The sequence below is a fragment of the Candoia aspera genome, chromosome 11 (genome assembly GCF_035149785.1).
Source record: "Candoia aspera isolate rCanAsp1 chromosome 11, rCanAsp1.hap2, whole genome shotgun sequence".
NCBI lineage: Eukaryota > Metazoa > Chordata > Lepidosauria > Squamata > Boidae > Candoia > Candoia aspera.
The window spans coordinates 110,817-126,395 of NC_086163.1; the positions used below are offsets into that span (position 1 = coordinate 110,817).

At 49.5% G+C, this 15,579-nt stretch overlaps 1 protein-coding gene across 2 annotated transcripts; it reads left to right on the forward strand.

Annotated features, from left to right (window-relative positions):
* Positions 1-1,626: 1,626 nt before the first annotated feature.
* On the forward strand, positions 1,627-15,396 carry GOT2 (glutamic-oxaloacetic transaminase 2). 2 transcript variants are annotated; one of them, XM_063313223.1, is made up of 10 exons: positions 1,627-1,755; positions 2,867-3,032; positions 4,418-4,546; positions 5,617-5,676; positions 5,808-5,969; positions 6,251-6,355; positions 11,026-11,176; positions 12,336-12,501; positions 13,138-13,288; positions 14,394-15,396. In XM_063313223.1, exons 1-10 carry the CDS (start codon positions 1,685-1,687, stop codon positions 14,514-14,516), a joined length of 1,284 nt encoding a protein of 427 aa, XP_063169293.1. In that variant the 5' UTR covers positions 1,627-1,684; the 3' UTR covers positions 14,517-15,396. The 2 variants fall into 2 exon arrangements, with proteins under 2 accessions (XP_063169293.1, XP_063169294.1); XM_063313224.1 differs by having other exon boundaries at positions 2,876-3,032.
* The last annotated feature ends 183 nt before the right edge of the window (positions 15,397-15,579 follow it).

The following is a 15,579-nucleotide window of genomic DNA, read 5'->3' on the forward strand; positions in this document are numbered from 1 at the left end:
CATTCAGTACAGAAGAAAAGCTGCAAATGGAAACGCTTGTGCTTTTTCCCCATTAAACATCTTCAGTGACTTCAAATTCCCCACCACTCCCCATCTCAGGTAAGCACACCCCTTCTCATGCCAGTTAGTGTAAGCATGTGCAGCTGTCTCCAACACTCCTTGCAAATGACCTTGGCAGTCCAAGATAGTCCAAACAAAATGATTTCACACTCCAATGATGTTCCCCCCTCCCTTCGCTTCAACTCGCAAGAAGACGACACATGTTGACTGAAAGATGCATGCAAGTCCAATCAAGTGTTCGGAGAACATTTGATCTGGGAGCGTGACAGGCTGCCTGCTACATAGGCATTTGCCCCTTCCACTGAAACCAGGACACAAAATTTATCCTCATATAAATCCCCACAATTGAAGAGACTTGGATACAGGAACCAGAAACAACATGCTTTCTTCAAAATTATATCCAGTCTCCATCCTCAACAATGTGCCTGTTCTTCCTCAAAGTGGGTTTCACCCATGGGGGCCCCAGTGCCTTCCACCTTTCTCTGTGAAACCAGGGTTGATTAGGCTTCTCTGAGTCACAGACTTTCACTTGTCTTCCTGTGTTCTCTGGCACTCCCTTTCCTTTTCTGAACCTCATCTGTCCTTCACCTGCCACAGGCTTCAGCCCTGTCTCCACTGTTTACATGAAGTCACTGGGAGAGGTCATGTCTTGGCATGGGGTGAGATACCATCAATATGTATCTCCATCCCAGGCTGAGCACAAGTATTTCCTCATCCAGCAGTGCCATGACAGTGCCAATGCAGCATTCATTGCAATTGTAAATATCCTCTGTTGGGCTCAGGAGAGGAATAGCTATCCATCCTAACCCTCCTTGATCTCTCAGTGGCTTTCAGTGCCATTATTCATGGTATCCTCCTGAGCCAGCTAAAGGGGGGTGGGCACAGATTTTCAGTGGTTCTGCTCTTTCCTCTGAAGGCAGTTCCAGTAGTGTTGGAAGTGCGGGCAAGGTCCACTCCCAGGCCTCTGCTATGTGAGATGAGCAGAGCACAACTCTCTCCTCACACCTGTTTAACACCTATGTGAAACTGCCGGGCAAGGTCAGCCATTGGCACAGGGTCAAATGCCTTCAGAATGCTGACAGTACTGTTATATAGCTCTGCCCCTGGCCATCAAAGAGATGCCATCAAGGGGCTTTTCAAATCTTGGAAGCTGTGCCGGCCTGGATGGGGAAGAAAATTTCTCTTTTGTTAAATTTAGAGTTCCACTGTGAGATGGACAGCCATATAAATGAGTTAAACACAATAATCCAAAGGCCATCCTGGCCACCGCCGCCACTGCAGCAGGAGCCGGAAGTCCCCAAGATTAGGGACTTGCTCAGCACAAAGGAGCGGGGCCGTGTCTGCGACCAAAGATGAAGCTGCAGTTCAATCAGCAGACTTCCGAACGCGCCGTCTCCGCGGTGACTCCCGGCGAGGCCCCGGACGGCGCGACCTGGGCAGCGGCAGACCCCGGGCGGCAGCGAGGGCTGGGCAGACCGCTTCCGCGCAGTTGGGCCACCCAGCGCCTCCGAGCGTGTGCAGACCCCGCCCCTAGGCAGGCTTCCTCCCGAGGTAACCAAGGCCCGCCCCTTCCGGGCTCCGGGAAGCAGGAGGCTCACAGGCGCCTTTCGCTCGCATCGCCGCCATGGCGCTCCTGTGGTCCGGTGGTCGCTCGCTCCTGCCCCCCCGCGTGGCTGCCGTCGCGGTCCGAGCCAGGTAACGGCTTCGTCACGTGTGAACGCGGCCGAGTGGAGCTGACCGGCCGGCCTTGTTGGGGGGGGGCAAACCGGGTGTCTCCTTTTTTGTCCTTCGGGGGAGTCCGTCGCAGGATCGATCGCGCCGGCCTCCCGCCCCGCGGCAAAAGGGAGGCCCGCGATTGGACGGCTCGGGGGGGAGGGAGCGCCTGGGCGTCCTCCGATTGGCCGGGACCGGGGGACCCGCGTGCGGCCTCGGTGCCCTTGGAGCGGAGCGCGGAGGGCACGCCATTGCTGAGGGGCCGCGCTGCGTGCGGGGCGGGGGTTGGGTCTCTCGCCGCGCCTGGTTCCCGCGCCTCAGAGAGGGAGGCGTCCCCCGGCCCGGCCCCGTCGGGGTGGCTGCCTCTCCGCCCGGACTATCCTGCGAGGGCCCGCCGCGTGACTGGCGGGGAAGCGGGCAGTCCGGGGAAGCGGCAAATATCCGGCTGGTGCGAGAGGGACGGCAGCCAGAGAGGGTTATGCCCAAAGTCTTGGGCGCCCGGTGGCGGCCAGGCCCCTTCTCGTCCGAAGTGCGCGTCGCCTGCCGCTCTGGCTGGCTACTCGCGTGTGGAACGGAGGTGGCGCTCCGGGAGGCTGGTCTCTGCCTGTGGCCGCGGGCCAAGATCGGCCCCACCTCCCGCCGCGGCTCCTGGCGATTGGCTCTTCCCCGGCGCCTCCGCTGGAGAGCTCTCCGCCCTCGCTGCGATTTGATAGGGCGGAGAAGTGCGGTCAGCCCTGGGGAAGGCGCCGTCAGAGTAGGCCCGGAGGGGCGCCTGGGCAGGGCGGTGGTCCCAACAGCCCTGTTCTGGCTTCTTCCTGGAACTGTCAGCAAAGGGCCACTCTTTTCCAAAGGTAGATGCAGACCTCTATGCTGCCGTGGCTTAGAGGTAGGACAGGCCCACTCTTGCTGTAGAAGCCTAGTGGGAATTGGACAGGCCTTTGCTGCGAGGAGAGGGTGCAGTATGTGATGCCTGTAGCTCCTGGCAGTAAATGTTGGGCAAGACCAGATGCTGAGTGCTGCAGGCTACATGAAATTTTGCTTTTCCCAACTACTCCTGGAAGGGAATAAAGTTTGAGTCATCTCTTTTGCACAGATGCTGCAGTTCCTGGTGGACCCACGTGGAGATGGGACTCCCCGATCCTATCCTGGGGGTGACAGAGGCCTTCAAGCGAGACACGAACACTAAGAAGATGAACCTAGGAGTTGGGGCTTACCGAGATGACAACGGGAAGCCATATGTCTTGAACTGCGTTCGCAAAGTAAGCTGCTTCCTTTCCGTTTTCCCCCACCTGTTAAGATGATGTGCCAGAAGTTAAATCAGGGTGGCTGGATTCTGATCCTAGTTTGGCTACATTTGAACAGTTTCCAGTGTGGCCCCTGTTCTCCCACATGATGTTTTCCCCTGTGTGGGCAGTAGGCAGATGATCAGCATTTGAATACTGTATTGGTGGTATTCTGAATTGAGAATGGAGTTTCCAGGAATTGGAAGCAACAGGAGCTTATGTTAAACTCTTCCTTCCTTTCTGGTCTTGGGCAGTCAAATTAGGTAAAAATGGCCAAGTGTGTGCATGAGTAAGTGAGACAGAGAGAAATGGGTGAGAATTATGGCCTTTTCTGATGAAAGTAACCTAGATACTTGGAGTGGCTTGCTCCATTTTGACCAGGATCACTGTAACTGTCTGTTTGGCAGCATACAGTTCGGTCTAGTGGTTAAGGTGCTGGGCTAGAAACCAGGAGGCTGTAAGTTCAATTCCCGCCTTAGGCACGAAAGCTGGCTGGGTGACCTTGGGCCAGTGCCCCTCTCTCAGCCCAACTCACCTCACAGGGTTGTTGTTGTAGGGAAACTAGGAGGAGAAAGGAGTATTAGGTATGTTCGCTGCCTTGAGTTATTTATAAAAATAATACAGGCAGGGTATCAATCAATCAATCTCTGTAAGTGTCTCCAGGCACTCAAGAGCTATAGAAGCCTGAACTGTGCCGGTGGGATGGCTTGATTAAATGGAGACTCTCCCCAGCAGTAATATCAGAAGTTTCTGAAGTCTTCCCAGTATCACCAAGGATGAGGTTGCAAGGCAAAGGTTTTGTAAAGGAGATTATGAGTTGCAGTAGCTGAAGTAAACATTTAAATAATTGAGTGGAGTATTAGTTGGGTGCACCCTTGGCTTTGAATAAGTGAAAGTGCAGCTCTTCTGAGGGATCTTGCTGCAAGATTAACAAAGGAAGCTTGGAGAACAAATTTGCATATGAAAGGGGGAGGCCAGGCTGAATTTAAATGCCTGGCTTTTCTGCCCTGAAAATGTCAGGACAAGTAACTACCAGTGGGCGGTGACCACTTGGGAGACAACTACAAAAACTTGATAGAGTTCTGAAGGCAAGTATGGCTAAGGGAATGAGAAATGGGTTAAGCCAGAATGTGCCTGAGCTAGAAAAGTGATTACTGCTCAAGCTGTCAACTATTTGGCTAATTCTTTCATCAAACCATACTCATAATCCTACAGACTCCCCTTTCTTCCTTGTCTCCTCTCCTTTTGCCACCGTTTTATTTGAAATAGTACTCTAGGAACAATATTAGGTGAACAGCATGATATTTTCAATTCACAGGTTGGAGAAATCAGTGAGTAATTTGAATGTCTTTATGACCTAGGCAGAAGCCCAGATAGCTGCTAAGAAGATGGACAAGGAATATTTGCCCATTGCTGGGTTAGCAGACTTCAACAAGGCATCGGCTGAGCTGGCTTTGGGAGAAACAAATGAGGTTATACAAAGTGGCCGGGTAAGGAGCCAAATGAAATATTATCAAGTGTATTCAAACAGAGATTCCTATATCAGAAGCTTTCAGTCTTTGCTGTACAAGATTTGGATCATTCATGGATGAAGAGTTGACTTCTGTAGAGCCCTTAGCTGAACCTTTGAAGTCCTGCTGTTACCCTCCAATAGCTCTGTTGGAATAGGTGAGGGCAAGTGTATAACACCACTGGTGCCAGTGGATCTAATTTCAAAAACTCTTGGACGTTTCAAGTTCTGGGTCCCAGAGAGGCAGCATTTCAGAACATAAACCATCTCCTTGCATTCCATTTGTTAGAAGAGGAAATATGCGGGACATGTAAATGCAGTATTGTCTGAAAATGCTGAAACCCAAAGGTCCAAGTTTTCCTTACATTTGGTTTGGATGTGCCACCACAAATCCTACAGTTTAATATGCTATAGATCTTTTCTCAAAACATGCTTACTGTAACTGGGTCCACAAGGAGACATAGTGTGTTGTGGATATCCCAAAAAGGTGTAGTTAACTTAGTCACATAACCTGCAGGAGTTAGATATCTTGGAAAACAACTGGGAGATTAACTCACCCTTAACTCTCCCAAGACCAAGTAAAAATGGGCCCTCTGTAGGTGCTTGTATCTCTATGGTGGTTTCAGTTTTCACATTCCCCACTGAGGCCGTGGAGTCCAACCCCTTGCACAGTGCAGGAACTCAAATTAAATCTCCCCAGGTCAAGGGCTGTCTGGCCTCAAACTTTGTTGTGGGTAGCTTCACTACCCACAAGTTCAATTAATATTCTCCTCTAGTTGTATCACAAAAACAGTTGAGAAGTCCAGTTGTTCGTTCCACTGTGGGCAAACAGAACTGCCCTCAAAGCAGTGGTGCACAACTTGGGGTTCTGTGGATTTTCTGGGACTTCTCCAACTCTGTAACTGTTGGCTCTGAGGCGCAGTCTGGCCCCTGCCCTCCCCTGTTTCTCTGAGGTCTTCATCTGCAAAATGGAAGCAGCTCAGCACTTGCTAAGCCACAACAATGCAATTTCTTGTTGATGTCTCACATGTCTGTTCTGTATCCTTTCAGTATGTCACTGTGCAGACAATTTCTGGAACTGGGTCCCTAAGGGTTGGAGCCAACTTCTTGGTGAGTCTTGATTTAAGGTTAGCATCTTTAAATGGGAAGAATGGGGTTCCTGTTTTCCATGCAACTGTCAGTTGGACCATCTAAAGGCTCTAACTCAACTACTCAACAGCCTCTCCTTTCTTCCTGTGCAGCAACGATTCTTCACACCTAGCCATGATGTGTTCCTCCCCAAGCCTTCCTGGGGGAATCACACCCCCATTTTCAGAGATGCTGGGATGCAGCTACAAAGCTATCGATACTATGACCCCAAAACTTGCGGCTTTGACTTCACTGGGGCTTTGGAGGATATTTCTGTAAGTTGATGCTTGTGGGTGAATAAGGTCACATTTGTGGAAAAATGTAGCCAAAACAGCCCAGGTGCGAGATGAGGCATTAAGCTTAAGTCCTGTAGCCACTTTAAAAAAGCCAAGATGATGATGTGAAAGGCAGTGACAACTTCATCCAATGCATGAAACTGCAAGAATGAAAAGAAGTGTTTGTCCGTTTTCCTTTTAAGGGGGAAATTACGCTTAATGGTGTTTTCAGTTAAAGTGGATCTCGATATGTGCCTTATCCCTGCCTCCTTTTTTAAAAGAAAATTCCAGAAAAGAGCATTATTCTATTCCACGCCTGCGCTCACAACCCCACTGGAGTGGACCCTCGGCCAGAGCAGTGGAAGGAGCTTGCTGCGGCTGTGAAGGTGAGTGGCGGCGACAGGCAGGGTTTAAACCTCTGCAGCCCTTCACCTCTTGCGAGGTTTGGTCCTGCTGTGCTGCTGGGTTCTCCTTTGGAACCTGCAGGGTGCAGGGGAAGTTGGGTCTCATTTGATTTAAATTACTTCGGGATTTGATTTTTTTAAAAAAAGCAGTTTACTGGGCATATATGTGAGAATTTGGTACCCAGTCTGGTTGACTGCCCTGGAGGGTCACACTCCAGTGAAGGGCAGGGCTGCTTGATTTTTACTTCATGATTTATTTACTTTTTTGTACCTAAAAGTCTGATTCCCTTTTAAATTTAGATTTATTATTCATGTTGTTGTTCTTAATTTAATATTTTATTTTACAACTGGGAGATTTTTGTTTAAAGTACAACTTTAAAAGGGTGCTTTGATCTGAGACCAAGCTTCGCAAGGTTCTGCTGCCAACGAAAAACAATAGCCTTTTTATTGGTTGCTTGCTTGTTTTGCTTTTCCTATCTTATCCGGAAAGAGGGGAGATTTGCCTTTTCTAAGGTCAAAAATTCCTTACATAGCCATTTAATTATTAAAGTTTTCACATACTGGCTGAGGATTCAATCAATGGATTCTGATAGACTTCCTAAAACATGCTTAACTGAACAGATAAATATGGCACAGCCCAATTCTTGGATTAGTCAACTCTTTGAAGTTATTTCATGACATGGGTTTTCCATTCAGTATTTGTTCTCAACGGCCTCCCAGACAAGGGAAATTTTTAAACAGTGAGTCCTGGATATTGGTGCACAAACTGGTATGGAATTATTGACTAAAAATAGCTCTTTAAGATGGCTGGCTAAGTTATTCTTACTTTTCAACCTGAAAGGTATCTATTAATGAACATGCCACAATTTTTAAGAAGGGCCTATTCTAGAGCTAGATTTGAGTTGTTGGACTCCATGGACAAATATGGGTGCTTCCACCACTTGCCATATCATGAGAGAACCTGCATATGCGGTTCACCAGACTTGAAAATATTTCTCATATTTTGTTCAGTTGCCAATTATATGTACCCATTAGGCTTAAATATCTATCACCCTTATTAGACAGAACAGTACACTGGGATCCAAGCCACAGACTGTCTTACTTCCTTCTGGGTTCTAATGTGTACATTGTACGTAGAACTGCTAAGTTTATAATTAAGGCAGCGGTCATAAGAACCCAATACATTAAACAAATTGGGATATCTTGTAAGGGAGATTCATACATCTGATTACTGACTCCTTGTATTATCGCTATGTATTGTATTACTGTATTTTCTCTTATTTTTTGGAATGAGACAGTGTATTGTATTTTATTTAATTCAATTTTATATTATTGATAAGGTCACAGGACTAATCAATTAATAAACTACTACTACTACTATTGCCTTTTCTAAATTATTAGAGATGACTATGAAACAGGATCTTGGTTCATAGCTCCCTTCCAAGGAAGCTCCTTCCAATTCTTCTTTGGAAGGGACCAGGAAGCTGAGGCCTTTCAGTGGCTGAAGGAGGGAAGAGGAAGAGGGGAGTGGGTGGGAAGGGCAGTGGTAGGTGAACAGCCTGTGGGATGGGAGTAACCTGGACCACGTGTGTCCTGCCAGTGACCTGTGTGGTCCAGGGCCACAGTTTTTGACTCTGAAGGTAGAAGGAAGGCTATCAGTAGAAAACAAGCTGTTTTGTTCAATATATGGTACTTTCAGAACAACCCTCGCCCATTTTTTCCAAGGAGTTCCCAACCAGTTGGTTGCATTGTTGAAGCCCGGTCGACCTCTCTGTAGTCACTGATTCTGACCATCTCCCTGGTTTTCAGTGGAGCTACAGAAATGATGATAGTAAACAGGTGCCTAGAGCAATGATGCAGAAATCCTTGAAAGAGGGGATGGTTCTGGCTGTCCAAGGAGGTGCTGGTGCACCCCCCCCCCCCAAGAAACCATCACTGGATGCCACCATTCTGGACTATTTTCGTCCTGTCTCCCACTTCCCCTTCTTGGGAAAGGTGGTTGAGAAAATGGTGGCGCTGCAGCTTCAGAGGGTCCTGGATGAATGAAGTGGATTATTTGGACCTTTCTTAGTCGGGTTCCAAGCCCGGATATGGGACGGAAACACCCTTGGTCACACTTATGGATGATCTTTGGCGGGAGCGGGATGGGGGCAGTGTATCCATCCTGGCTCTTCTTGACCTCTCAGCGGCTTTCGATACCATCAACCATGGTATCCTTTTGGGGTGGCTCAGGGAGTTGGGGGTGGGCAACGTGGTTTTGCACTGGTTCATCTCCTTCCTCCAGGGCTGGTCCCAATCAGTGGTGATAGGAGATGAGAGATCTGACCCTCGACCCCTCTTGTGTGGGGTACCACAGGGTTCGGTTCTCTCTCCTCTACGTGAACTTCTACATGAAACCACTGGGTGAGATCATCTGTCGCCACGGGATGAGGTATCATCAATAAGCTGATGATACTCTATCCCGGGTGAAGTAAGTGATGCGGTGACTGCCCTTTCGTGGTGCCTGGAGGCTGTGGGGGTCTGGATGGGGAACAACAAGCTTCAGCTGAACCCTGGTAAGACAGAGTGGCTGCGGGTTGACGGCTCCTCTGTACTCAGGAAGCTATCATCTTTAGTTCTGGATCGGGTTGCACTGCCCCAGTCAGACCCAGTGCAGAACCTGGGGGTCCTCCTGCTCAAAGAGCAGGTGGCAGTCATGGCCAGAAGGGCCTTTGTGCAACTTCATGTTGTGCACCAGTTATGCCCTTTCCTGGATCGAGATGCCCTCCGAACAGTCACTCATGCCCTGGTCATCTCCCATATCGACTACTGCAATGCGCTCTACATGGGGCTACCCTTGAAGAGTATCCAGAAGCTCCAGCTGGTCCAGAATGCAGCCGCACAGGCAGTTATGGGTGCCCCAAGATCGGCATGTGTGACGCCACTGCTGCACGAGCTGCACTGGGTGCCAGCTTGCTTCCAGGTCCAATTCAAGGTGTTGGTTATGACCTTTAAAGCCCTACATGGCATGGGGCCAGGCTACCTGAGGGACTGTCTCATCCCCATAACATCAACCTGTCCCACCAGGTCATGCAGAGAGGGCATGCTACGGACCCCATCAGCAAAGGAATTTCATCTAGCGGGGTCCAGGAGGCGGGCCTTCTCTGCAGTGGCGCCTGCCCTTTGGAACATTCTGCCCCCGGAGGTGAGGTAGGCCCCTTCACTCCTGGCCTTCTGGAAGGCTTTGAAGACCTGGTTCTGCTGCCTCGCCTGGGATGGGAAGGGCAATAGCTCTTCCTGGGGGTGGCTGGTGTCGTAGGGTCCTCCCTACCGAATGAAATATGCGCGACTTGGATTGTATATTTTATATTTATCTTTATTTTTATGTTGGTTGTTGCATTGTAATTGGAGTTTGGTGGTTTTAAATTGTACATTTTATTGTAAACCGCCCAGAGTCCCCCTTTTTGGGGGGAGATGGGCAGTGATAGAAATTTGAATAATAAATAAATCCAAATGTGAATGTGGCGGAGCCCAAATACATGCCCATGTTCAGGTCTATACAGCAGTGATAATAGCAATAAAGCCTGTGTACCTCTGCTTATTGCATCTGTAGATTCTCCCCAGGCCCTATTCTGGGCAACCCTCATGGGGTTGGAAGGGGAGGAAGAAACAGCAAGTGGAAGCTGTGGACAAGGGAGCCATGTCCAGCTGCGGCTGGTGTACCAGTTTGCAACCCTACCTACTAGACCAAGAAGTACCATTGGGACTGCCTTGTCCAAAATGAGTCTTCCCATTCTTGTTTGGTCAGCAAGAGAGGTGCTGCCCATGTGAAATGGGAGGTGGGGGATGTACAGCAGGAGGTGAGTGGTGGGCGAGCGAGCAAATTTACAGCCACTCCCCATCGCTCGCATTACCGCCTGAGCTCCACCTCCTGTCAGAGAAAGAAAGCCCATTGGCTGCTATCTCCAAACAGTGCGAAGAAAAAAGAATAAAAGGTCGGGAAAAAGAGGAAGCGCTTCAATCATCCCGAAACCAACCCCCCTGCCGCCCGGTCTGTGGAAAAATTGTCTTCCACAAAACCGGTCCCTGGTGCCAAAAAGGTTGTGAACCACTGGACTAGAAAATAGTTTCAGCCTTCAAGAACATCTTGCTCTTAGAGATACATTTGTTTCCTGGTCTTCTGAAAACCTTGTTTTGATGCTGTGGAGGCCTAGCGTGGATGAATGTAGCCACCTTTTGTTGTTGTTGATGATTTTTATTATTTTATTTATTTATTTTATAAATTTATTCTCCGCCCATCTCTCCCTTACGGGGGGACTCTTATGTATCATGTATTATCTTGTGCACCACCCAGAATTATTTATTGTGTTAATAAATAAATGTTATGAAATAGAGAGAACATGGCATTGCAGTACTATAATGACCTTCAACTTTCCTGTCTTTTTGAGGGTTGAATTGCATGCTTAGGATGCCTGTGTATTACACATTGCAGGGCATTGAGACTGTGGGTTTTTGTTGTTTTTTGTGAGGTTTTTGCATGAAAACCTGATGTGGCTTGTTGAGCTGTCCTCTAGTACAAATGGAGGGTCTCCCCAGCAGTCCCCTGGAGCACAGTCCTGTGTTCTATTTCAGCAGTTGCCTTTGAAACTGAAATAGCCATTTCTTTCTTCCAGAAAAAGAATCTCTTTGCCTTTTTTGACATGGCCTATCAAGGTTTTGCCAGCGGGGACATCAACCGAGATTCATGGGCCGTCCGTCACTTCATTGAACAAGGCATTAACATAGTGCTCTCCCAGTCGTATGCGAAGAACATGGGCCTGTATGGTAAGTCTTTCAGGTCCCACCAGCAACTGCTCAGCACTTGAAGGTGGCGCTCCTGCTGCCCTCTTGCAGTGGGGATGTGCAAGGCTAGAAATGGGAGTTTCTGAGGTGCCCCCAGTTAGGAATGCTGTGACTTTACACAGCTTCTAGGGGAAGAGTTGGGACCTCTTACTCTACTTGCAGAGACAGGTCTGGCTAGTGAGAGCCTGCATCCTGGGTTGAAGGTGCATGATGTTTGCAGCCACAAGCTGTGTATTGAATAATCACACTATGCGCTTCATACCATCACAAACCCAATCATAGCACCTGATTTCTGGCTGCAACAGCGCACGCGCATCCAGACATAGACAAGAGCCACGTTTAGGGTTCCCACCACCTGCTTAACTTAGTTGCTGAAGTTTCTAGGTTCACACAGTATATTGAGCCAACACTAACCAAATGGGCTGGGTTTCTACAGCACACTAGACGCCCCCCAATGAAGGATGTAATTAAGGATGTAACTAAACAAGTTCCCACCTCTCCCTCAGAGCTGGCCTGGCCCCAGGAGCTCTTGTGCTGGGTAAAGATGGCCAAGACTTTGGCCCGGCAGTGCCTGCTTCTCCCTTGGCCACAGTATCTGAGCCACACCAGTGCTGCCTCTGGGCCAGTCGTGCATGGGAGCTGTGTCTGTGCACCTGGACCTTGAAATAGAGTTCTTCCTAGTTTTGGCTGCCCTGTCCTACTGTCTTCTCCTGGAGCAGGCTTAGCTCCTCCTCTTGCGTAACACACCAGGGAAGGGAGTTTGACTTCCAGTGCTCCGCTGCTCTCTGCTGCACACAGGGCCTCCCCCCCCCCACTGCTATTTGACCATGTGTGGTCAGAGACCAGAGCAGATACAGCAGAAGAAGGGGTCCTGCTCTTCCGTGGGTGTGCCAGGGTGGAAACCTTAATTTTGAAGAAATGAATCCGAGGTTTATGGAACGCCTCCTCCAGGATAGGGGTGCACTGCAGTGCCATTGCCATCCGTGCCAGGCAGAAGGTTGTCTTGTCGATAGTGAAAAGCGGACGAGGGCAGGGAAGGAGGCAAAAGGGACTGGAAAGGTGGCAGGGGATGGCATTGCCTGAGTGGGACAGGAGGCCGCGGGCGGGGGCAGCAGCACTGCAACCTGGCTTTTGTCTCTAGGGGAGCGCGTGGGCGCCTTCACTGCCATTTGCAAGGACTCGGAGGAAGCCAAGAGAGTGGAGTCCCAGCTCAAGATCCTGATCCGCCCCATGTATTCCAACCCACCCATCAATGGGGCTCGGATAGCTTCTGCTATCCTAAACAGCCCTGATCTGCGAAAGGAATGGTGAGCTTCCTGGGAGGTTGGAGCAAAGGCTTGGGTTTGTGCCAGGAGCAGTCGTACTTTAGCTGCTGCTTTGCTCCGGTTTGCAGCCAGAAGCCTTTGGATAGTGTGGGCCTCGGGGCGGTCAGAGGGAGGTGTCAGGGGTGGGGGGTGCCCTCCAGAGATCCTGCCAGGATTGGGAGCTCTGTCCAAAGCATCTTGACTGCCGCACCACCTCCTGAGCTGCTCCTGGCACAGCTGTAAAGGTTTTGAAGGGAGTGTCTGGATGTGCCAGTGGCAGGGGAAGCATTGTAAAGTGAAGGGTAATGGTACAGAGGAACAGCCTGGGGTTTTTTCCAGTCTCCCTTGTCCTGGGAAAGTAGAGGTATCTGACCTCAGAGTAGTCATTCTGATTTCTGATGATTCTGACATCAGGACAAACTGTTCTGACCTTACAGAAATGCCTTTCTTTGAAACAGGCCTGTCCAACCACCGAGTAGAGGTCGGAAGAAGAGCCTCTTTCAAAGATGGCTTGCTTCCACCCATCTGGGTTCTGGGGTGGGGTGCTTTAAAAGCAGAACAGTGAGAACCCTGGTGGTTGGGGCTGCATCTTCCCTCTGTGCTGGCTTGAGCACCCTTCCTGGATTCTTCCCTGGGCAGGCTGGCTGAGGTGAAGGGAATGGCCGATCGCATTATTGGCATGCGCACCCAGCTCGTGGCCAATCTGAAGAAGGAAGGGTCTTCTTGTAACTGGAAGCACATCACTGATCAGATTGGAATGTTCTGCTTCACAGGGCTGAAGCCAGAACAGGTAAGAGGAGGGGCGGGCTCGGCATCTGGAGCCCTTGGCCTGTTTTGACCCTGGCTTGGGTTTCGTTCAAAGAGAGGAGCTCAGCTGGACAGCAGCCCTGCCTGCCTGTTGTGCTGCCTCTTCCACTGGAAGAGCAGAAAATCTCGCCACCATTATTTAGCAGTGTGATCCTTGGGGGCTTCAGAGAGGGTACTGGATGCCTCCCCTGCTTTAGAGGAACCCTTGTTTTCATCTCTGCCTAGTCACTCCCAGATGCTTTGATTAAGGGGCTATAACTGGGATCTTGGGTTTGATTGCAAATTAGGAGGCTGCCCCAACTCCAGATTGCTCTAGACTGCTTACATTTTAAAAAGTAGATGACAGATAAAAAGAAGAAGGTTGTGCACTGTCCACCTAGTCCTCTGGCTCTCAGGGTATGTTGAAAGTGCAACAAGTCTTGACCAAGTCTGCTGGAGGAGCCAGATACTTAACTATAACGTTTATTAAGGTATCGGCTGTTTTTCTGGGTAGTTCAAGCCTGCAATACCCTTTTTCGTAGATGTGAAACAAGAAAGGCAAATCAAAAATTAATATAATTGCGTATTCAATTCCTGTTTGTGTTTCTCACAGTTGGAACAGTTGCAGAGGTTGCCTCTGAGCCAGGTTCAGTCTTGTGAGTTGTGGGGGGCCAATAAACCACTGAGAACTCGGGGTCTCGTCTGCTTGGCAGAGGGCCTCCTGTGGGACAGTTGCCCGAGGGGGCCTCGTCACATTCCTGCTACACTCCCTGAACTTGCCGAAATGCCTTCTGCCCTGGTCATTGAGAATTACTTGGTTCTTTTAGTTTCCACTATGTTGCATTGAAATATCTCTTATGCTGCAGTGTAGCGTATAAATTAATTAAAATAATGAATGTAGCTGGTGATGCCCAGAAACCGCAGCATAGCTGAGGGACTCCCCCCCCATCATTGCTGCCCTTGCTGCAGCCAAGGAGGAAGCCGCTTCAGTGGGCCTCTGCTGCTTGGCCAGCCAGGCATGTCCCTTGGGGTTACAGTCCTCCGGAGTGGGCCTTGGGAAGGCTTCCGCCCAAACCGAGTCTGATGCTGCTGCTGCTGCTGTTTTCCAGGTGGAGCGGTTAATCAAAGAATTCTCCATTTACATGACGAAAGACGGCCGCATCTCCGTGGCAGGAGTCACATCGGGCAACGTTTCTTACCTGGCTCACGCAATCCACCAAGTGTCGAAGTGAACAGGGAGAATTGTCCGGACGGCTTTGCGCTCTCCAGCTTGACTGGTGGGGGGAGGAGGAGCAGCAGGTAGAATCAGTGTTTCCCTGGCTTCCAGCCGTCACTGACCTCATGTCTGCCCCCACAGCCCCCCTGCCCCCCCCCCCGGCTCTGCAATGGGTTCTGGGGCTGCTTTTGGCAGTCGGGCTGGAATCTGTGCAAATGCTTCAGCGGCATCTGGGCTGGGCTGGGAGACTTTGCGCCTCTTTGCAGCTCTTGTGAAAGCAGCCTTCCCCAGGTCTGCTGGACTTCTGTGTGGTCAGGGTAGTGCTGAGAATAATTTAAAATGTGCCCCATTGTTTTGAATGGACATCCTACACCCGAGCACCGTGCCCCAGGGAATTCGAAGCACAGCTCTTGAAATACAAGTAATTTTTTTTCTTCCTTGCTAGAAAAGTTGTGCGGTCGGCCATTCCCTTCACCTCAGCCAATGTTCCTACAGACTGAATATGATGCATTTTTTTTTCATTTCCCAATAGAAAGCAGTTAGCAGAACAGTTTTAAGCTATTCACTGGCATTTTTTAGATCTGAATAACTGCAACAAAATAAATTGCCTTTCCTTTCATTTGGGGTCTTTGGGAAACCCTGGTATGTGCATATTCTGGATGGGATGTTTGTGTTGCTCCTCCCTCCTGGGGTGGTAGGAGTAAAGCTCCCTTGTGAAGCTAGTGTATGTTATGCTGCTCTTAAACAACACAACTTGCCAGTGTCATTCTTTCTCAACTGCTCACCTAATCAAGGAAATATCCTTTCTCCTTTTCGAAAGTTATTTTTAGTGCTGCTCCAGTTCTGGTAAGGTTAGTTGCTCAAAGGTATGTCCACAGAAATGGAACATCACATCACATCACAAGGAATGTGTTAAGTAGGGCAGAAGCTGCAAAACTATTTCCCAGCTTGGGTGTGTCTAAAACAATTCCAAAGTATTCACACCTCAATCCCTCCTTTATGTTATGAAAACCTGTATAATGGAGCCCTGAATTTTCTCATTTGTGTCTTAAGAAGTTCTGAATGCTGCTTCCCCCCAA